The sequence below is a fragment of the Mus caroli genome, chromosome 17, assembly GCF_900094665.2.
Source record: "Mus caroli chromosome 17, CAROLI_EIJ_v1.1, whole genome shotgun sequence".
Classification (NCBI taxonomy): Eukaryota; Metazoa; Chordata; class Mammalia; order Rodentia; family Muridae; genus Mus; species Mus caroli.
In genome coordinates, this window is record NC_034586.1 from 76400097 (window position 1) to 76423364 (window position 23268).

The following is a 23268-nucleotide window of genomic DNA, read 5'->3' on the forward strand; positions in this document are numbered from 1 at the left end:
TCCCACAGTTCTCACTGTGATGCACACACCTCCCACAGTTCTCACTGTGATGCACACACTTCCCACAGTTCTCACTGTGATGCACACACCTCCCACAGTTCTCACTGTGATGCACACACCTCTTAGCATCATGCCGGTTTTCATCCCCACATTCCTCCAAGACTTTTTCCTGGGGTCTGACAGAATATTTCCACGTTGTATAGTAGCTGGATGACTTTGGTGCTCATGCTCAAGCTTTCTTTGCTGAGTTCTCCTTCTCTAGTAGACCTCTAACATTAGAATTTAACCTCCGGCTCCAACGTCAGCCCTTTCTCCTCTATCATTATCTTCTTCCTGGGTAACATTATCATTCATATCTTGCTTTAAGAACTAGTTATATCCTAAGGATCTTGAAACTGCACCACTAGCCTGATTTCTGGAACTGCAGATGCATGGCCACTGTTTAGTCAACACAGGCATGCTCAGACATGCAAAACATACACTGTCAATCCCAGTTATTGGCTCTACAATCTGGTTCCCCAGGTAGACTGCCCTCTAAAAGATAAATAGGGTCCTCTTTATCACAGTCCTTGGGACATCTATGATCCAGTCCTAATTTGGAAGCTCATTTCATTCCAATGGGAATTGGTTCACACTGATGGAGTCATGGCAGCTGTCCCTACTCTTCATTTTGGTGCCTGTTCTTACTTCAGAGCACTGGCCTTGCTTGCGACTACCTGGCATGGTCTTCCCCAAGAGTATCCTGTGACTGTTACCATTCAAATCTCAAGCCAGTGTCATCAGCTTTGAGCAGTCTCCTGACACTGTGATACTGGCTGAAGTAGTCCTCAATCACTTTCAACCGTGACATCTCACTTTGGCTCATGAAACGAGCTTACTTATTTATACATTCCATAGTTTCTGTCAGTGTTAATAAAATCTAAGCTTCTCAAGGGTCAGGCTCATTTGCCTCAGCTACTATGTCTGGCATTGGCTAGACAATAAACAGGTACTAATCAAATGATTGACAGCAATGATTTTTCACAGAATACAAAGCCAAAAGGTAGAATAAATAGCCAACCACTAGCCCCAAAGGAATGGTAATTACCAATAGGAGAACAATTTTAGCTCAGTAATAAATATACTATGATTTTCACAAAGGCTTAAGAAAAAGAAATCGTGGGCTTAGAGTGGTTAAGAACACTAACTGCTCTTCCAGAAGTCCTGCCTTCAATTCCCAGGAACCAAATGGTGGCTCTCAACCATCTATAATGGGAACCGATGCCCTCTTCTGGTATGTCTGAAGACAGCTTCAGTGTACATAAACAAGCAAACAAATAAAATTCTTTTTTAAAAAAGGAAAAAGAAATCCTGAAAACATTAAGGTCAACCTTTCTGACTATGATATCCCTAATATACATGTTCCTAATAAGACTGCCATCAGTCAGTTCTAAAACTGGTGACAAAACAGAGTGTGTCCTTGTAGCCAGGTGTGGTGTGCAGGCCTTTAATGCCAGCATTCAGGTGCCACAAGCAGGCAGAGCTCTATGCGTTCCAGGCCAGCCTGCTCTACATATCGAGACCTTGTCTTAGACAAGAAAACAAACACACCCTCCCTCAAACAAAACAACAAAAACAATAAACCCCACAAAAACAAACAAGCAGACAAAATCCCTAGTGGCTCGTTAAGGACTAGAGAGCCAGCCCTGTGTTACTACTGAGCACCTGCTGCTCTTTAGGGGACTTGGGGACTGATAAGCTGCTACCAATCACTTGTAACTCCAATTTCAGGCACTCCAAAGACATATATGTGGATAAAGCATCCATACACATGAAATATTTTAAAAAAAAGAAAAAGAAAGAAAAGATAGCAGTTTAGAAATAGAAACATAGAAAAATACTCATGATACATTATCATATCCATAAAAATATACATGTTTGGTATCTGTGATAGGCATGGCCACTTCAAGCCTGAGAACATAGTCAGCAATGGAGCCAGGCTGAGGACCAGTGGCAGAACTCTTACTTAGCAATGAACAAGGCCCGTGGCCTGATTCCCAGAACTGCAGTAAAAAGAAACATGGATGTACAGGGAAAATACCAGAAATCGTCATCTTTTCTCACAGAACTTATTCCTGCTGCTGAGTGTGATGCTGTCTTTCCCCCTACCCAACCTGACGCTTGCAGTAGAGAGATTACTGACAGTACTGAGCACCCTTGTGAGCCACTTCTGCAAGCACTACAGAGATCTCAGAACTGTGCCCATTACATGCATCATGCTAACAGTCAGCTGACCTGTAGAGAGAATACCCATGTATTGTATGGATGCATAACCTGTCAATTAAAAAGCCTATGGCCTACAGGAAAGGGTAGACTAGAAAGTGGGACATCTGGGAGGCAGGCAGGCAGAAAGACTTCCGGGATAGAGGCAGGCAGGAGGCGTTACTGGGACAGATGTAAAGACACAGAAGCATAGTGCCTGAGCTGAGGACAGGTAACCAGCCGTGTGGCACAATGTGGATTAATAATCGGGTTATCTTAAATTATTAGCTAGTCAGGGGGAAAGCCTAGTTATATATATGGCCTAGGTATTTGTGGATATATTTTGAGTCTGAGTTGCTATCCAGGGAACTTGGGGCTAGGAGGAAAACAGCACATTACGCTGGGTCTTGCCTACCTTTGACCTTTGACCAGCCTCTCACAATCTGCTTAGTGCACTGTAAACATAATCACGTGTATGTATGAGTGTGTCTATGTAAATATCAAAAAATCTAGAGAAAATAAAGTTGACAATGGATTTACAAGTCAAAATGATGAATGGCTTTAATTTCTACCTCTGCTTTAATTCTATTTTCCTACTTTCATTACAATGATCAAAATGGGTTTTGCAATTTAAGTCCAAAAAAAGGACAGACTTATAGTTAAGCAAAAATCAAAACAAAACACTTGAGAAAAGGAAATATAAATTAAAGTCATGTGAACAAGATTAGAAGTCACAGTGAGACACTTTCAACTGACCTCACGTGTAAACAATTTTGCCAAGGTATCTCAAGTTTTCACTTAGCTTTAGTTTCAAAACGGTTACCAGCTATTAAAAAAGAAAAAAGGAAATAACTAAATCAAAGTACAAATTCTTAAAGTCTATATCCCATTCATTGCATTTGACTGGTGCAGAGTTAACTTTTATTTTTACAAAGGAGATCGACCACCAGAATTCTGAAAAGGCGTGCGTACTACACCGCCCAAGAAGACAGACCCTTTCCACACCAAGCAAAGCCCGATTCTTCAGCTTTCACAGCTAAGAATTCACAACATGGTATTTAACACAGAGGGGCAAACCAGCACAGTGCATCCTGATGACAAATTATAGGACAGATTATCTAGCTTATTAAAAAAAAACTGCAGAAAAAAAAAAGACAAAAGGAAAGAGACACAGACATAAATGACAGTTAAGACATATCAACTATTTCCAATATGGGGACTTTATTAGTAAGAAACTTATTAATATTGTTAGTTGTCTCTTGGTTATATATTGAGCACTTTAAAGAAATTTCATATGTGATATACACATGCCTGTGTGTATCCAAGTGCAAGCCCATGCATATATACAGAGGCCAGAGGAGGGCATTGCCTTTTCTGGTTTTTACTCTTGGCCTTATTCCCTCGAGACAGGGTCTCTCAGTGGACAAGGTTGTGAAGAGCAGGCAGCCCCAGGGACCCTTCCATCTCTGCACTCCACAGCAGCGGGTCACAGGCCAGGGTCACGATGACTCCAGAATAGGGGCACTATGAATACTGACACTCGTGTGCAAGCTGTGGGGCTAGACATGACAGCGTGACTGCCGAGTCACTGTGGCAAATCTACAGGCACTTTTAAAGAAAGAACTAGAGCAGACACAATGGCACAAGTCTTTAACCCCAGTACCTTGGAGGCAGAGGCAGGCGGATCTCTGAGTTCAAGGGTGGCCTGGTCTACACAGTGAGTTCCAGGACAGCCAGGGCTACATAGTGAGACCCTATCTCCAAAACAAACACAAACAAACCAAGCACAGTAACAAAACCCCACAGAACTCAATGTTTTCCAGAGTGGCAGCACTGTCTCACGCTCCCACCAGAAGTAGACACAAGGGTTTTGTCACTTTTCATTTTTTATTCCCTTTATACACTGACATATTTTTAGAGATGATTTGATGCTTCAGATCTGATTCAACACAAACTGGTGTGGTGTGGTGTGGTGTGTGTGTGTGTGCGCGCTTGGAGGGTAACCAGGAATGGACAGAACAAGGCTGGTCACACTTTGGGAACTTCAGCACAGTGGCAATAGCAACCGTTTCCTTACAGTCCGTACTCAGTGCAGAATGCCAGGCTCTACTCAAGTACTTTACTTTAGACACGCCCTGCTTAACTCCCATAACAAATCTAAAAACGAAGCTACTGTTACTATCCCCTTTAGAGAATAGAAAACAGACCCTTAAACCATAGGGAATGGGACCAAGCCCTGCGCAGCAGGGAAAGAGCTGCTTTCAGAGTCTGTGATTTCAACTGCGCAGCCAAACTCAGAGAGAACACATTCCCCAAGACGGGCGCATAGGGCAAAGGAACGGCCTCCTCGTCTTTCTTTAACTGTGCATCTTCTAATACACAGCAATGTTGAAGACCAATAAATAGTATCACAAGTCACCCACTACACACATCAGAAAACAACTGAGTGGATGACAGTTTTCTAAGTTTCCAGTCTGATTTTTAAGGAGATTTTAAGATACACTGAGTAGATTCTGTGCCAGGACTTTAGCTCAGAGCTGAGAAAATGTTTTATTAAAATGTGGAAATATGAAAGAGCAGGCTCATCCCCTCCGAGCTGTAGAAGTCTGTGAAGACAGGCAGCCTATGTGGGAGAACGGCGTTAAGTCCCGGTGACTTTGGACTCCTGGCCAGATCACCAAGTAACTTCTACTCACTGAGGAAAAATAAAAGGTCTGGTGAACGTGCCAGATCCTCCACTCTTGTCCAGATTTCACCAACATCAAACATTGGTCTTACAAACTGAATAGCAGAGAAGCAAACAGTTCCTACTGGTGGTATTGGAAGGAAATTACAGTATAGGGAATCAGTAACTGCATCTAACTGAAAATGTGTTCTGTGCTCATGGTATTTTCCTGTGGTTTACACAAGCAAGCAACACATCCTCCAAGTTTCATCTCAATGGTACTTCTAAGGAATTTACCAATGAGCTAAGTCAAGGGTAGGGCAACTCTAACAGAAGGTGGTCTGGTTTTTTGCAGCGCAGAATGTTACTTTATATTTCAGCCTGAAGCATCTAGAATATTATTGGTCATTCAGAGAAAAGATGGCCCATCCCTAAAAAAAAAAAAAAACAAAAAAGTCTCTGAATAGATTTCTGTTCCCTCTGAAGCTAAAACCTAAAGTACTGGGGGTTGCATCTACCCATCAGCATGATGGCTTGCTTACTGTAGCAAGGAGAGAGCGAGGCGGTTCTGAGGGAGGATATGAGAGAGCAGTAGGCTCAGGAAGATGGAGGTTTTAGGGGAACACAAAGGAGAACAGAGTAGAGCAGACGCGATGACGCACAGCTCTGAGAGGCTTTATAATGGGCTGATCAAGTTGGAAGGACTATTTAGATATTAATGACACACAGGTGCTAAGAGCTGATGAGGTCTGTTGAGAAACTCAGGACACAGGGCAAGAGGACAGGACACAAACACCCAGACTACATACAGCTTCCCAAATGTTAGGCCGGTCTTTCCCAGTGGACCACACTTGCCTCTCATAACAGGGCAATGTCATCTGGAAATAAATAAGCTAGTATAAACTTGCCACAGTTAGTCTGGGGAGTTCTGATGTCACATCCCCTGCGGACCTACTCTCCATCCCAGAGCTACCAACTATTTCTCTAGGAAAACCTGAGCAAAGCCTATGCTGGGCTCAGAGAGGAAGAAGGAAGGAGAGACACTGAGCAAACCAGCGAATGGTAATCAAACATCAAAATAAGCATTAGCCAGGCATGCCTACAATTGCAGGACGTAGGATGCTGGGGTATGAAGATCAATAGTTTAAGATCAACCTGAACTACAAAGACCATTTTTTAAAAATGAACTATAAAAAAATTACTCTATGATATACAATGACTTTCTAGCAATAAAAAAAATCAAATTTCAAATAATTTACCTGGTTCCAATTTTATCACTTTAATTGCTGCTAATTCTCCAGTGTTGACATTCCGTGCCTAAAAGAAGAAGAGGAAAGATCATGAAAAAAAAAAGCTATAATAATAAGCTTATCAGTTTATTGTTTATTTTCAACCATACAGAAATATTTTAACAGTATCTAATTTACATTATAATTAAATTTGTCTGTAAATTAAATCTAATTTACAGACAGCCAGCACCAAGTCCTTCATAATGAATCCCAGCACTAAGTATAAACTTACTGCCACACTAACTGGGCACTGTTCTAAGCGGCTTGATACTCACTTGATTCTTACAGGACCTGTAAGGTAAAAACCAGTACTGTTCCGTGTTGCAAATAAGAAAATGAAGTGAAAAACCTGCTTGATCACACCACTGGCTACGTGGAAGCACTGGGACTCAAAGCCAGGAAGTCTTCTCCAGACTTCCTAGTGAATTCCTTCAAGCATTATACTACAGAGCTCTTCATGCAAAGGCTGGGAAAACTACAGAGTGGATTGGCACTGAAATCTTTAATTAGAGTCTAATTATGAAAGCAGCCCCCTTATGTCACTTCAAATCCACATGATGCCAATAAAAATCAATGTATTCAAAATAAGTCACTCATGAAAAATAAAATTAATTTAAAAATCAATTCATGGAGCTAGGGATGTGGCTCAGTTGGTGGAATACTTGCATGGCAGCCTGAAGCCCTGAGTTCTGCCCCCAACTTGGTAAAACCAGGCATGATGGCACACATCTTTAACCGCAGCACTATAATCCACTGGTAGAGACGGGAGAATCCGAAGCTCAAGATAATTCTCAGTTACTACAGAAATTGAAGGATAGCCTGGGCTATATGACATCTTTAATCTAAAAAAGGGAGGGGTGGACAGAAGAAGCTAGCCAATTCATAAGCTGGGTATGAGGGCATGCCTGCCAATCCTAGCACTTAGGAAGAGTCAGGAGGACTGTTCAAAATCAGAGACCATCTTGAGCTACACAACCCTCCTTTCTGCCTCAAAAATCAATCAGATATTAGACTCTGAGTGTTTACAACTGTTTATCTAAGTAGAAAATATCTATGAACTTGAGTTTTAAAAATGGCAGTAAATCTTTAACAATTTAAGATGCTATAAAACTGGATAAGGATTTTCAAAGTATTTTAGTGTTTACATTTAATTTTTATTTTTATATCAGTCTAAAGGGAAAAACATATGCAATCCCACGATTATAGGAAGATATTATCATATGGCCAGGATTAGATTTAGCTGCAATACCCCCTTAGTAATAGATGGGAAAATCTGACAATTAACATGAGAGTACCAGGGCATTAAGATACCAGCAGAGGGACTGGGGCGGGCTCAAGGGTAAAGCACTTGTTGTGCTGATGTTGAGGGTCAGAATGGAATTCAGCTTCGCAACATTCATGTAAAACCCAGCTCTCTGGAGGCCCAGGCAGGGAGTCCCCACAGCAAGCTGGCTATGGAGACTAGCAGGAACAGCAAGCTCTGGATTCAGTTAGGGACCCTGCCTCAACGTGTAAGATGAGAGCACTGAAGATGCCTCCAGCCGTCAAACTTGGGTCGCTGAACACATCTGCATACATGTCCTCTCAACACCTGCACACACCTGAGTCCCCATACACAAAAGCATGCATATGCAGCATTCACACACCAACAAAGATACTCCTTCCCTCCACTAACACACATAAGCAAACTAGGGAAGTACACAAGAAAGTAGAAAAAAAAGTTAAGCTATCACTAAAAATATCCACTTAAGATTCTCCAAGGGCCGGGAGAAGGTTCCCTTGGTAATGTGCTTGCTGAACAGGCAATAGAGCCTGAGTTTAAGTCCTCGGCAGCCACAGAAAAGCAGGGCACAGATATCGAGTATGGCTACCATGCCTGTAGTCCCAGCATCCGGATGATCTCTGCTCCAGAAAGTATGTTGGCAGTTGATAGGTGACACTGATGCCAACTTCTGACCTCAACACACACAAACATGCACAAACACACATATACATATGCCACACACTATTTTTTTAGAGTCATCGTGGTGGCACAGACCTTTAATCTTAGCACTTCATTTGATGAGAGGGAGAGGCAGGTGTGTCAGTCGAAGCGAGTTCAAGGCTAGCCTGGTTTACAAAGTTAGTTCCAGGTCAGCCAAGGTCACAAAGGGAGACTCTGCCTTAATCTTTTTTTTTTTTTAAATCCAAAAGATTCTTTTTGTGGTATTTGAGTGTGATTCCCACCCCCTGTAAGCCTAAGTTGTTTGAATACTTGCTCCCCAGTTGGTTGGCTGGGAAGGGTTACGGGGAATGACCTTGTTGGAGAGTGTATCATGGGTGCGGGGAGGTTGAGGTTTCAAAGCCTCTGGTCATCTCCAGCGCCCTCAGTGCCTCCTGCTCACGGTCTCTCAGCTGTTTCTACCCCATGCCTTCGCTCCCTCCTCATAAACTCCAACATCTGGAAAAGCCAAACCAATAAACACTTTCTTCTTTAAGTTCCTTAAGTCACAGTGTTTTAACAAAGCAATGGGAAAGTAACTAATATATTCCCTATAGAAAGTTAAAAATTTTTAAAATGCAGGGAAAACTCATTTAAAAATCTTATCTTTAGGGCTGAAGGCAATGGTGAAGTTGTTAAAAGCACCGGATGCTATTCCAGCACCCACATGATGGCTCTCCACCATTCCTATCCCAGCACCCACATGATGGCTCTCCACCATTCCTATCCCAGCACCCACATGACGGCTCTCCACCATTCCTATTCCAGGGGATTCAATGCCCTCTCCTGGCCCCCATGGGCACCAGGCACACACAACACAAACATCCAGGCAAATATACATATAAAAAAGTCTTTTAAAATTCTTCAACTTATAATCTTCATCGCTAACAAATCCTCAAGATGCCCATATGGAGACAACAGAAAACCAATCTGAGTACTGCAAGCCAAAGTTCCTTTCTTTTAAGTGTGACAAACCTCCCAACAGCACTGAATAAATTCTGTTCCTTTCTCCAGGATGAGACATCACATAAACAATGAACCCAGAATGTCGCTGTGGAACATCTGCAAACAGGGACATGGTGACCTGGGGAAACACAGGGCATCTCAAATAAAACAAGATGCTACTCCTGACTCAGTGCATCTTCAAATCAGACCTGTTAAAAAGTCTCACTTGTTTATTGAAAAGAAGTATGGTGACTCCACTGTGTGACATCACAACGTGAAGCTGATTGATCAGAGCTGAAAATTTGCTCCCAGAGGCCACAGGAGGGCACACTCTTTACGGACAAAGTCACAAATGTCTTTTCAAAATGGCTGCTGCACTCAAAATACTTGGCTAAGAGCTGATTTACTCAGAGTTCTCATTAGCCATATTCAGCTGAGAAATCATGACAGTAAACTCCTAGTGAGCAGGTGAAATAAGCCACTAGTCACTATGCTTTCAGAGGGTCTGTCACTACTCTTTGACTTATTAATATAATTCAAAAGGTCGTCAAAAACTTGCTACAAGGTAACAGTTCCAAACCCCAGTCTCTTTGGGATGAATAATTAATTTCCGGTGCTCTCTCTCTCTCCAGAGGCTGAAGCCAGGCGGCTTGAGAGCTCCTCCTCCTCCTGCTTTCTGAAATGCTACTCAGTGTATCTTACTTGGTAATACTGAGGCATTTCACTCTGTGAGGGTGGGGTAGGGGTCCAAAGGAAGTCAGGGGACTTCTATTTCAGAGCCTTTCCTCATCAGAAACCATGGAGTTTTGAACACATTATGATCGTGCGGCACACGGGTGGCTGCAGACATGGGATTTTAGTAACGAGGTATGAGAGTGCAATGCCAATCAAGACTATGTAGCAAAACCCTGCCTTTAAAAAAAAAATCACTTATTTCAGGATTAAGTCAATATTATCTCTAATATTTATTCTGGATTTATCAGTTTTGATTCAGCTCAAGCAATTTAGTTTTCAAATGAGCAAGGTTAACATTCTAAGATTCTAAGCATGTATGAACTTTTAAAAAAAAAACAAAGTCAGTATTGCAATAGAATTTTCATACTTCTTAAAGGCGGACACTGAAGTGGCCTGCCATGAGCATCTACACCTTGTTGTTGACAGCCCTCAGAAGAATCCACATCAGTTTCCCTTTCACTGAGGGCCTCACTGCGGTCACTTCATAGATTAGAGTTAGTGGAGCACCATCACTGCTGAATTTTAGAATATTTCACCATAGCACCAGAACAAAAGCAACCCCCTAAAGCCCACAGCGATCATCCCCACTCTCCCTGGGGTCTTGAGTAGTATGGATGTTTCACTAAATGGAACTGAGCAACACGGGGTCGCTGGTAAGTGCTCCTTCTGCTCAGAATGTTCTTATTCATAAATACTATCACATTGCAGAGAAATACAATCGGGTTTTCTACTCATCGCTGAAGGATATAGAAGGAGGCAGTTAATTCTCAGTGTCAACTCAACTGGCCTTAGGATCCCTGAGGAAACAAGTTTCTGCGCATATCTGTGTTTGCAGAGATTATGAAGTGAGGAAGAAGACCACCGCTGACTGTAGCTGGCATCATCCCATGAGCTGAGGCCCCAGCCCAGACTCAGGGGAGAGGGAAGCCGGCTTAGCAATCCCTGCTGTTCTGAGGCATGCCATGAGGAGTCACAGGTCCACACTTCCAACATGACGGAGCTCCCTTCGCAGCCATTCGCAGCCGTAAGGAATCACGCCCCATCCGACCAGGAGCCAAAATAAAGCTTTCCTCTTCCCCTCAAGGTGCTTCTTTTCAGGTGTTTGCTCAGAGTGACAAGAATAATACGTGTAACACATGGGTTCTTTTTACATTCGTGAGTTATAAATACTACTTACTACTATATATGAAGCCATATAAATGTCTGGGTAAACCTGTTTCTAATTCTCTCAAACATAGACCTTAAATGTACTAAGAAACGCTGGCTGTATAATATTCCAGGCCTATGACTTTGAAGATGGATCACTAGAATGGAAAAGCTGTCTGAAGAGCTGCCAAATTGTTTTCCAAAGCAGCTCTAGTGTCTTGTATTATCGCAACCAACACATACAGCTTCAGTTCCCCACAGCCTTGGAAATCTGTTCCTTTGTGGTTTCCTTTGGCTCTCCCATGGGGATGCCCACCCGCCTCTAGAACCCAATTTTAGGTGTGCGCCATCACTCCTAGCGCATCCACTTAAAATGCCACCAGATGTTTAGACCTTAAGCTGCACACTATGCACGCTTTCTCTCCCATTAGGAGCTCTTCTCATTTCCCCTCCCATCTCACTGGCCTAGCAGGCAAGCACATCAGCTTGGGGCTACACCTTAGTGCCCGTCTTCATCTCCTTGATGCATTAATGTATTTATTTTGATGCAGTCCAACGTGGCTTGTTTTGTCCCTCTGTGTTTCTCGACAGTTGAGAAAGCTAGCGTGCCGGAGCTCTTTGCCAACAGGTCTTTACTTTCCACCCTTATATTAAGGTCAATGATCCACTTTTAGTAACTTTCTGTATGATGTTGCACCATAGGGAGTTTCCCATTTCATTCTTGTGCATGTGAATATGAAGTTGTGAAATACAGTATTTTTAACTTCAATAAACCCCTTTATTATGTGGCTCCCACCTATCTGCCTAGTTACTCCCAAAGTTTTACTTTATGCTTTCGCCAAACCAAACAAGTTGTGGTTCCTCAGCACCAGCCACACTTCTACCACAGCGCCCAGGCCTGGGCCTGGATCCCAGACCTCATATCACTAGGTCCTAAGCTTAAGAGCTAGGCTTAGGTTATCCTGCCTCTGTGCCCTTAACCTATTTTCACTTAGGCACTTCCCAGCACCCCCACATTCCCACAGACCCTAGGCAATCTTTCTCAAACTGAAGAGGGCCTGATGAAAATCCTACAGATTTAGAAATAATCTCAGTTTACAAACGCTCTTGAAAATTCTTATATTTTTGGTTGTGACCCTAGCTTTTAACAGCTGAGCCATCTCTCGAGCCCATTGACAATTCTTGATTTCAGATCTGCTTGAGATTTTGTTTGAATGAGCCCTGTGAGGCTTTCAGACAGATTAGACTAGTATAGACAAGTTGTTTTCCTGAGCTGACTTCACACTGCTGAGCACGCTCAGGTATGAGGAACGTCCTCTGCACATCGGAATACAGGTAAGTAAGCAGCCCAATCAAGAGGCATCACCAAGCACCCAGGGGCAGGCCAGGTACCACAGTGAGACAACCGTCTTTGTAAAAACTGACCCTTGCTGGGTACTGAGCACCTAGAGCTTTCAACACTTATCCTGTAGAAGAGGATGTTCACTGTGGACATGGAAATGGGGTGTGAAATGACAGCCAAGATTGCAATAAGCCGCAGGGTGGATCTGAGCAAGCAATGGCCACTGCATCCTTTTCCTGACCCCTCTACTCTGCAAAAACAAGATAGAAGAGACTATTGATTCCTAAGATTCCTCCTAAAACAACGTATACAACAAATGTATTCTAAATAGCTGCCAAATAGTGACCCAGCTGGCGGGGTATACAAAAACAGTATGCTGAAATAGAAAACAAACAAAACATTCGCATTAGCCCTGAATCAAAGGATTCCAAGTGGAACCCAGGAACCTGTCCCTAACACCAAGCCACTTCTGAGGCACAGCCAGGTCTAAGGATGTGGCCACAGACACCTGTTCCACTTAGCTTCTGGGTCTGATGGCTTCCTGATGATGACACCATCCATGCTGAGACCTGAAAGACAGGAAGTGTCTAACATAGGGAAGGGATGAGGGGAAAGGACACAGAGAGGAAAGTGAGGCTTAAAGGCCCACGGGGAAAACAAGGCAAACACCAGGCTATTCTGCGCACTGGGGGAGGATAAGCACTGGGCGTGGCCCCCACACCCTGTCAGAAGGAAATGGATGATCCATACTCACCCTGAATGAGTATCTTGTTTGCTTTTCCACAGCTAACTGCACCAGGTACACACCCACCGCAAAGGAACCCAGTTCACAGGAGAATGACAGGGTGGCAAATATCCCTGGCTTGCTCAGGGCGTTCTTCCTGCATGTCTACTGTCTATCATTTCTAACAATGTGCTTCCATACTTTTAGAATTAAATTTTTATTTAATTTTGATGATATATTTTAAGGTCATTCTGCTTGAAAACCTTGAATTAGCATAATCAAAGGCCTCAGTATAGCCAGATTCTCTAAGGATAAGTAAGAATGCGTGTTTTTATAAATAAAGTTTTATTAGTACACAGTCATGCTCACTTATTTAAACACTGTCAAAGGCTGCTTTCTCAATACAATGGCAGAACTAATAAATAGCTGAAACAGATCATACCTTTTGCTGCTCCACAGCACTGATGTTGCATCTTCATGGTCTAATAGAAGAACACTGTGCTACCTGTATCTATGTTCAACTGTAAGCTAATAACATGAAAAGGTGAACTTTCCAATTATATGTACATATGCAATAAACACTTAAGACTAGGGGTTCTAAATTTTTAAAATCAAACAGTAACATGAATTGTGGTAGGTAGAATATAGCTTTAAAATATACATCGTTGCTTTCGTGACCATCAGGCCACGGCAAAGCTCCACTGCCTCAAAACCCACTAGAGAAGTTACCCTCCCTGGGTGCCACTGCAGGCCTGGTTTTTTGGAAAGCCATATAAATCACTCAGGATGCAGTCTCTCGAGCTGTCTCTTGCACACACTAGTAGTTCATTCCTTCCTGCTGGAATTTACATTCTGTCTGTTTACCCATGTCAGAGTACTTCCTGACATGAATAAGTCGTGTTTTTGTTGTTTTCTTGAGTGTGCCCACACACACACACACCCCTCCAGACCCAAGGACTGAACTTGGGGCCTCAAATATGCAGCACCCACAGTCTGAAGGCCATTAGGGATGCTTTCAACTTTCGGCAAATATGACCAGAGCTCCTACACTGTACGCAAGTTACACAAAAACGAAGGTGTGGGGCGAGCTCAGCCACAGAAGGTACATGTTTAGCTTCTAAGAAACTGACATACTATTTCTAGAGTGAAGGGACCACTGCGCATGCCCAGCAGCTAATGAGGATTCAGATGCCTGTCTTCACATCAGTCATCATAATAGACGGCTAACAGATGCAGCCACGTCTCACGGAGCCCTCAGTTTGCATTTTCATAATTGCCTATGACACCGAATACCTATTTAAGCCCCCATCTGCCATCCTTTGGTAAAGGGTCTGTCTTCTAGTCCTTTGCCCATGTTTTAACCAAGTTATTTTCTCACTGACATCTGAGTGTTCTCTATATATTCTAGATACAGTTTGGACTAACTTCTGCATCCCCACCCACTCCTCACTCATAGTACCTTAGAAAATGACCATATTTGGAGATGAGTAGTTTAAACACATAACTAAGGTTAAACGAGACTGTTCGGGTCAGTTCTAATTAATATAATTGACACCTTTTCAGAAAGAGGAAGGGACACTAAGGTCTAAGGCCCATGAAAACACAGCAAGAAGGCAGCCAGCTCTCAGCAAGCTGGGAACCAACCCCGCCAGCATTCTGGCAGAGGACCCTGTCTGCCTGGCCTATGCTGCTCTGCTGTGGCAGGTCCAGCAAGCTAAGGAGCTGCGCACCTTTCGGGTTTGTCCAATTTGTCGAATGTCCTTTAGTGGACTGTGCTTCTGATGTCATCCAAGACCTTACTGCTTAAGCCCTTATCCAAAGGTCTCCTCCTGCATCTTACTTCTGCAGCTGGCTTTGAGTTTTGCAGCTCTACTTGCATTTATCTTATGACACATTTGAGTTCACTTTTGTTGAACTGTCCCAACTGTGCTTATTAAAAAGACAGTCTTCCTCCACATTACTGCCCTTGTGAGCAGCTGGTCTCTCCATGTGCAGTTTCATACCGCACACTATGTGGGTCCTTTGCTTTGTGGTGACCCTTACTAATGTCACATAGCCTAGTTTTGATTCCTTTAATTTTTTCAGAATTCTTTATATTAAGTGTTTTGCTTCCCATGACAATTTTTAAATCAGCTTTTTTATACACATACACGCACTGACTTTTTAATGTAAAGTATATTTGATCTCCTGATTAATTTGGCTGTAATATCTTTTACAGGCTGTCTTCTAACCCATGAGTACTACAGGCAGCTATGTTTAGGTTTCCTCTGGGCTCTCATCAGTGTTCTACCACATCAGCAGAGAGATGCTACGGTATTCTACTTTAGATTTTTTTTTTAAAGTTTTTTTAAATTTTATTTATATGAGTACACTCACCGTAGTTGTCCTCAGACACATCAGAAAAGGGCATTGGATCCCATTACAAATGATTGTGAGCCACCATGTGGTTGCTGGGAATTGAACTCAGGACCTCTGGAAGAGCAGCCAGTGCTCTTAACTGCTGAGCCATCTCTCTAGGTCCCTCTGGTTTAGATTTTAATAGCCACATAAGGCTAATAAAGGTTGTTTGTTTTTTTGTTTTTTTGTTTTTTTATGCCAGCGTGACACTGGAAATGCTGAGAAGCACCCCCAAGTAACCTAGTGACTCCGTGTGACGATGCCATCAGGCTGGGCCAGTACAGGACTGGGAAGGTGGTGGGGCACAGGGAGGAGGGCAAGGGGGGGAAGGGTTCTGAAGAAACAATCTCAGACAAGAGAGGAGAGGTGCACAGGAAACAGATTTCAGAAAAGAACACAACTCCAAACTGCCTTGATCCCTGAGGCCTTTCTGCCCTGTGTCATGCATGCCTCTTTCACAGCCTCTCTTTTCTAGAGTTGATTGCAATGGCTCTTTGGCTCTTCACTTCTTGAAACTAGGTAATTAAAGATCAAAGTTTCTAAGACATATGATCTTCAAAAAGAGAGAGAAAACAGAGATGATCGAAACAACTTTAAAAAAAATGCAGTTAGCAGATAATGATTGGATGTAGTCCTGGAAAATCATTTGCAGATGACGAAACAAGCCAGCAGGCATGATCAAGTTCAAAGACTTTCTTTGAATTCTGGAATTCAAAATGGAATTGAGTCATATCAACAACACTTAAAAAAAAATAGAAGTTTTCTATCCAAACAACCCATGATCATGAATCAACCAGCATGATCATGAATCTTGCTTTTAAATTTATTTTTATGTGTGTGCCTGCAGAGGACAAAGGTTTGCCTCCAGATGCCCTGGAACTGGAGTTACAGGTGGTTGTGTGCCATCTAGTATGGGTGCTGGGAATCAAACTCAGGTCTCTGGAAGAGCAGTCAGTGCTCTTCACTGCTCAGCCATCTCTCCAGTCCCTGCTAACTGCCAGATCCTAAGTGTCAACTAATAATGAGGATAAAACTTAAGTGGTACCAAGGCTAGGAGAGGATAAGGGACCCAGTTATCAAACCCCAGCTTCCTATTACAGAAACAACAGTATCTGTGGCCAAGTGGTGTTCAGACTCCAGTGTGTGTGACAACCACTCCTGTAGGCGCAGGCAGGAACTGTAGCTCGGTAGCATTCTTGCATGGTGTGAATAAGGCCCACATAAAACAAACAAACAAACAAACAACAAGAATCACTGAAGACTTGTCTCTTGGAAGCATGTTAGATAAGATATAAAAAGTCCTGCCATTACAAACACCTAAATAAGGGACTAGTGGGATGCTAAACAGGTAGAGATGTCTGCCGCCTAAGATGCATGTGGATCTGAGTTTGAACCTGGAACCCTTCTACAGACGAAAAGACTGAATGACTTCCAGAGTGGTCCTCTGACCTCCATATATGTGCCAACACACACACACATACACTCTCACACACTCACTCACATACACACTCATATACACTCTCACACGCTCACTCACACACTCAAGCACATAGGCACACACTCTCACACACACACACACACATACACACACACACACACACTTGGGCTGCTGAATGACACTGTGCATTAACAAAAATTACATCTACCTAGAATTACATTCTCAGCAAAAACTGTACTCATGAAATAGGACAAAACTAGTATTTTCTAGTAGAATTTGAGTTTACCACCAAATGATGCTTAACATGAATTCTAGAATATATATCTCATAAAAGACTAAGAAGGAAAATTTAAAATAAAAGAAATTCCAACAAAAATTAGCAATCTTGGGTAAATATAATCAATACTGATAACTACAGAAAACAATAATAATGATGTCTAATTTTTACAACTAAAAAAAAGATGGACTAAAACATAAGCAATATGTTATGAAAATGAGTGGAAAGTAGGGAATGAAGTTAAATCATTTTAAGGACCTTATGCTATGTGGGACGTGCAGAGTAACAAAGCTGCCATCTTGTACAAAGGTGCTGCTTACTGAATGATGAAGACAACAGACTGAGGTGGGAGAAATGGCTCTGTGGGTAGGAGCGCTTATTTGGTTGCATGAGGGTCTGGGCATGGTCATTTCCACGTGTTACACCCGCCCACCCCCCAACAATTGTGAGGTGGTTACAATCAGGAGGCTCTGGGGCTTGTTGGGTGCCTGCTTAACTCCAGGTTTGGTCATTGCTGAGGCACAGGGTGGAGAAAAGTCACGGAGCAGGACACCATACATCCTTCTGTGACCTCCACATGAATACACACAGGCATAGGTAGCACCCACGTTCGTGCACATACACTGCGTGGTCTTTCACTGAGAGGGACCTCATTCCATGTAGTAGACGGGAGCATTTCAGCTCTCTTGTAACTGGAGGACAGGATGGCATTCAGAAGGTAAAGGAAAGATGTCACACATTCTACTAAGTCTGCCAAATGCTGCACAATGACAGCTCTCAGCAAAATGTCAAAAGCATGCAAATGGTTTGGATATGTTTGGCTATATACCCCAAATCTGATGTGTTGTAGGCTTAATGCTCAGGGTGGGAGTAGTGGAGGGTAAGAGGTGGGCCCAGGGAAGGTCCTTAACTCGGAGGAGGGTGTCCACATAAGAAAGCCCAGGTTCTCTGGCTTCCACTGCGGTTTGCAAACCTTTCCCATGCTGCTGTCAGGCCATTGCCAACACAGTCACCTAGGCCTCTAGTCTTGAATTTTAGCTTCTGAATGTGAGATCAAATAAACTTACTTTCTTATAATATTGGCCTGTCTCAGGTATTTCCTTACAGTAGTAGGAAATGGGCTAATACTAGTCCTACAGTGGGAAATACTATGCATCTACCAACAAGTAGAAGGTAAACAACTCAACAACAGACGTTAACTCTATAAAATGACTTGCTGCTCTCACCTCCACTGCACATACACAGATCCTGAACTGGTAGTGTGAGCTGAGTTCCAGGACCCATGATCTTAATGTCACCCAGGTGACTGATTTGATTGACAGCTCACCAGTTAGGCACTGAATGGGGTCCAAGAGACCGCAGCAAGGGCAGGGCTCTGGGGACAGGTGTCAGGGCTCAGGAATCATGTCCTTGTGACCATTATCAGCCACTCTCAATCAGAAGCTGCAGGTGAGCAGGAAGAGCTCTTCTCAAGGCCGACAGCACAGCAGCAGAGTGCTTTTCTGTTAGCTGCACTAATGAGGTAATCCAACCCGCAGCCTACAATCCATCACACATGGACACGGCAAAAACTCGGTCCACACTGACCTTCTTCCCTCGAGCAACGCCCTTCCTCCACCAATGCCTGCAACTGGGAGATAGCCATCATAGAACTATACAGGGAGGATTTCCTGTGTTCCGGAAACACTGCAAATAATGTACCCTGGTTCTTCTTCCTATAGATTATGCACAACAACAACAGAGGTGCTATAGGATCCGGTTGGAGACGGCTCAGTGATTACAATACCTGCGGCTCTTCCAGGGGAGCCAGCTTTAGTTCCCAGCACCCACACTGCAGCTCACAACCATCTGTAACTCCAGTCCCAGGGAATCTAGCATCCGCTTCTGACTCCCTGGGCACCAGGAATACACGTGATATCTATGCATACATATACACAGGCAAACACTCAAACATAAAACAAGCCACTTCTGTGTGGGCTGAAGAGATGGTCCAACACACTTTACTAGTGACCCAAACCCACCAGTACTCTAGCTCCAGGGCATCCAATATGTCCAGCCTTTTGTATCTCCATACGCATAATTTAAAAATTAATAGTGTATCTTTAAGAACCACTTCTCTAAATAGGTCCAGGATCTTCTGCTTGTTGATTTAAAGTCTGGGTCTGCTGCTCTCTCATCAAGCTATTAGATCACTTCCCCGGGCCACCTCCACTTGCTCACTTGCTCCAGCTAGAGAAACTGGAAAGTACACTGGAAAAGCCATTCATTTCAATCAGAGGGCTTCACCAACATGGAAATAAAAACGACAGCAGTGTCACCAACACAGTGACTTTATGCAGCTTCAGTTACAACTGGTCAACTATGGTCAGAAAATATTAAATGCAACACTCCAGAAATAATGAATGATGCATCAGGCAATCTTCATTATTGTACACTGGTACAATTATTCTATGTTTCCATATTGTAATTAGTGTGTCAAATTGAACCTTATTAGAGGTATGCATATCTAGGAAAAAGTAAGATCCAGCTCTATGACTGGATGGCGGGTCCCTGCACACACTCCCCGCGCTCACACACTGCTCTGACACTATTTGAGAGTTCTGACGCCCCCTCGGGATCTTGAAACACAACTCAGCAAATAAAGAGGTAAAACGTGTTTTATAAAATCTAGCACCTACACATCTCAGAATCCTGTTCTTGTCAGTAACTAAGAATTCTATTTTCATAAAAGTTTATAGAACAGCAAACTTCAGTTTTTAATTGTAAATCCCTTCTTAGATCTAGGGTTTTTTTAAAACCTATTGAAGTTATGCCTACCCTTATTGCAAACAATGGAATACGTAGGTGCTTCCATGACACAAAGCTTTAAAGTCAAAGCCAATGAGCACTAATCTGACAAACTCCTAGGAAGAACAGAGATGCTCTTGGTGTAGCATGCAAGGGTTTCGACCCCGCCTCCTGCTGTCACCTTTACAGGAGGATGGCCGGCCAGCAGGGGTACAACCCACTCTCTCACAGTCCTCCTGCTTCCAACTGTGCGGCGGCTCACTTGCTCTGGTTCTGCCCACTGTGATCTCAGGACAACGTGAACATGGCCAGGGAAGATAGTAGGGTCCACTTTGACAGTCACATGCCTAGAGCAGATACCTCAACATGGCACTGGACTAGAAGTGGAAGCTGCACGGTGACATAAGTAAAAGCAGCACATACAAGCTATACAAGAGATCACGCGTGCTCGGAAACGCTCTAAAGCGACACACACTGGGCAGCAGATGTGGCACGGTGGCTGAAGCACTGGCCACACAAGCTTGAGGACCAGAGTCTGGAACCCGAGCGCCCATCTAAAAACAAAGCTTCAGGGCTGCCTGGAAACCTAGAGCCTGGGAGGCAGAGGAGGAGGCGGATCCCTGGGGCCAGCCAGCTAGCCGGACTAGCCAGAGTCTACTCTGCAGTTCAGTGGACCTACCTCAGTAGAGAACAACCATGCAGGCTTCCACACACACCTGCACATGTTCCCACATGTACTCGAACACACATATCCAATTATGTACACCATGGAAGTGCAAAAATAAAACAGATTAAGAAACAGACTGGTAACTAGAAGCTAAATATGGGTCATGAGGAAACGTTGTATAGAAGAAAGGGACTCGCTTCTCTAATTTTTGAAAAAGGTGTATTATTCTTTATGTCTGTGTGTGTATGAATGCATGCCAATGTGTGTGGATGCCTGAGAGTCTGAGGAGGCGTCTGACATCTCGAAGCTAGAGTTATAGGGGCTATGCGTTGGTAGACATGGGCATGGTGAGCCAAACTCAGGTCCTCTGGAAGAGCAACAAGAGCACTTAACTGCTAGCCATCTCTCTAGCCCCTCACTTTTAAATTATTATTACTTAATTTTAAAAGCATTATTGGAGGAAGGGGAGCAACTGTGTAAACAAGTTGTTCTGACAACCTGTACGTTTTTTAGGCATTATTCAGTGCATGTGCCTGTGAACAAGAGAAACCCATGATGCACTCTACCAACAAGGCAAGTCACATTATTCTAAGAGCAGGCAGATTCCAAATCTCCAGAAGCTTCATGCACGCTATAACTGGCACAGCAAAGTCAAAGTAGTTTCAGGGTTGTGGTTTTCCATGGAAAGGGCAGGGTCCTGAAGACTTCTAATTACAAGATTGTAATATTTACATGAAGAATGCAACTTGATAAATGGCATCTGCCCTGGTCAGTGGTCTTGAAACTTTGAAGCAAGCATTTCAAGTATTTTAAGGCACATACTCATGCGACTGGAGGAGGATCAGGTGACTGCAGAACACTGCTTTCAGGCCGTGGTCCATCCCCATCAGCCTCACAGCACTGATACCAGGTGGGCTCCTCTCAGTGATCTTTGCTTCCACTCTAGCAAGAATGTATGTGGGAAGCAGATGAAAAACAGCAATCTCTTTGTGCTATGTCTGACAATTACAAATGCTAACCGAGAGTTAGCATCTTAGTAATGGAGCTCTCACATCTTCCGTGAGACATGAACCCTAACACCACGGGGCGCCAGTTCTGCATGGCTTTACACACTTCTACCCAAGAGTGTTTTCCCTGGTTCAGGGATGCAGAGAGCACAGGGCAGCAAGCATGAGACAGACGTGTGCCTCTTCCTCAGGCACCTCCACAACCATGCAATAAGTGCCAGGCTCTGTGAAAGATGCTGCTCAGGGTGGGGGTCACCAGATACAGGAAGCGGGGCAACACACTTGGGGAGGACAATCAAGATCAGGCCTTTACTTAGGGTTAGGAGGCTGAGGCAGGACAAACTCCAAGTTCAGGCTGTCCTGACTACAGGGTGAGTTCAAGACTAGTTTGGTTAACCTTTAATAAGACCATCTCAAATTAAAAAAAATGAAAAGTGACTGGAGAGATGACTCAGTGGTTAAGACACTGACTGCTCTTCCAGAGGTCCTGAGTTCAATTCCCAGCAACCACATGGTGGCACACAACCATCTGTAATGGGATCCGATGCCCTCTTCTGGTGTGTCTGAAGACAGCAACAGTGTGCTCACATATATAAAATAAATAAATAAAATTTTAAAAATGAAGAGTGGTTGGGGATAGAGACCAATAGTAGATTGACTACTTGTATAACTCACAAGAGGTTCTAGGTTCAATTCCCAGCACAAACCTCTGGGTGAAAATCAGAGTCTGTTATCACTAATAGTGGAACTAATAGTTTCAGGGTGTGTGTAATGCTGGTAGCTCAGATATTCACTAGCGAATTCAATAACTTCCCAATCAGAGATCAACTGCCATTGCTTCTACTGGTGGAATCCTGCCAGTGTCTTCTACAAGTGAAGGTTAAACCCAATGTGAAATAGTCACAATGAAATGCTGCTTGGGAGTTAGACATGATCAGACTGCCACTGCCACATGCAGACATCTCAAAAGAAATGCTAAGCAATGAGACCAGATTGGAGAGCAGGCTTCAGTTCGGAGTCCCAGGTACTGAAGGTTTGCTCTAGGCCACAGCACTGTCTGAAGGTGGGGAACCTTTAAGAGCTGGGGCCTGATGAAAGTGAGGCCACTAACAGATGCCCTCAAGTAGAGGGCAGGGCCCATGGTCCTTCTGCTTTCTGCCTGCTTCTCAGCTATCATGCCGTACTATGATGGGAATTTTCCCTACTACCCATGATATATTGTGTTGCCGTAGTTCAAAGTAACAATTCACAGAAACCTCTGAAACTGGTTCAAAATGAGCCCTTCGCCTACTAACTTGATTATCTCAGGTATGTTGTCACAGTGATTAAAGCGGATGCATTACTGACTTCAGCTTTGCAGAATTTTAAGATTATAAATGAATCTAGCATGATACAGAGTGGCTCAATGGGATCGAGGAGACAGCTCAGATGGAAAGGTGCGGACTGCATAAGTGTGAGGAGTTGAGTGTGGACCCCAGGATGCATTGGGGCAACAGTTTACTGACTTTCCCTTTGTTTTTATGTGGTTCCAGGCTGACCCCAGGGCCTGTGCATGCTGGACAGTGCTGACCCCAGGGCCTGTGCATGCTGGACAGTGCTGACCCCAGGGCCTGTGCATGCTGGACAG

The 23268-nt window shown here is 43.5% G+C and overlaps 1 protein-coding gene across 2 annotated transcripts in view; it reads right to left on the reverse strand.

The window, feature by feature from the left end:
• Positions 1-23268, reverse strand: part of Map4k3 (mitogen-activated protein kinase kinase kinase kinase 3) — a 156240-nt gene that overhangs the window by 100756 nt on the left and 32216 nt on the right. For both annotated transcript variants that reach the window (XM_021186158.2, XM_021186159.2), the window contains exon 2: positions 6166-6223. In XM_021186158.2, the coding sequence (XP_021041817.1) occupies positions 6166-6223 (58 nt within the window). The remainder of the gene's footprint in view (positions 1-6165; positions 6224-23268) is intronic.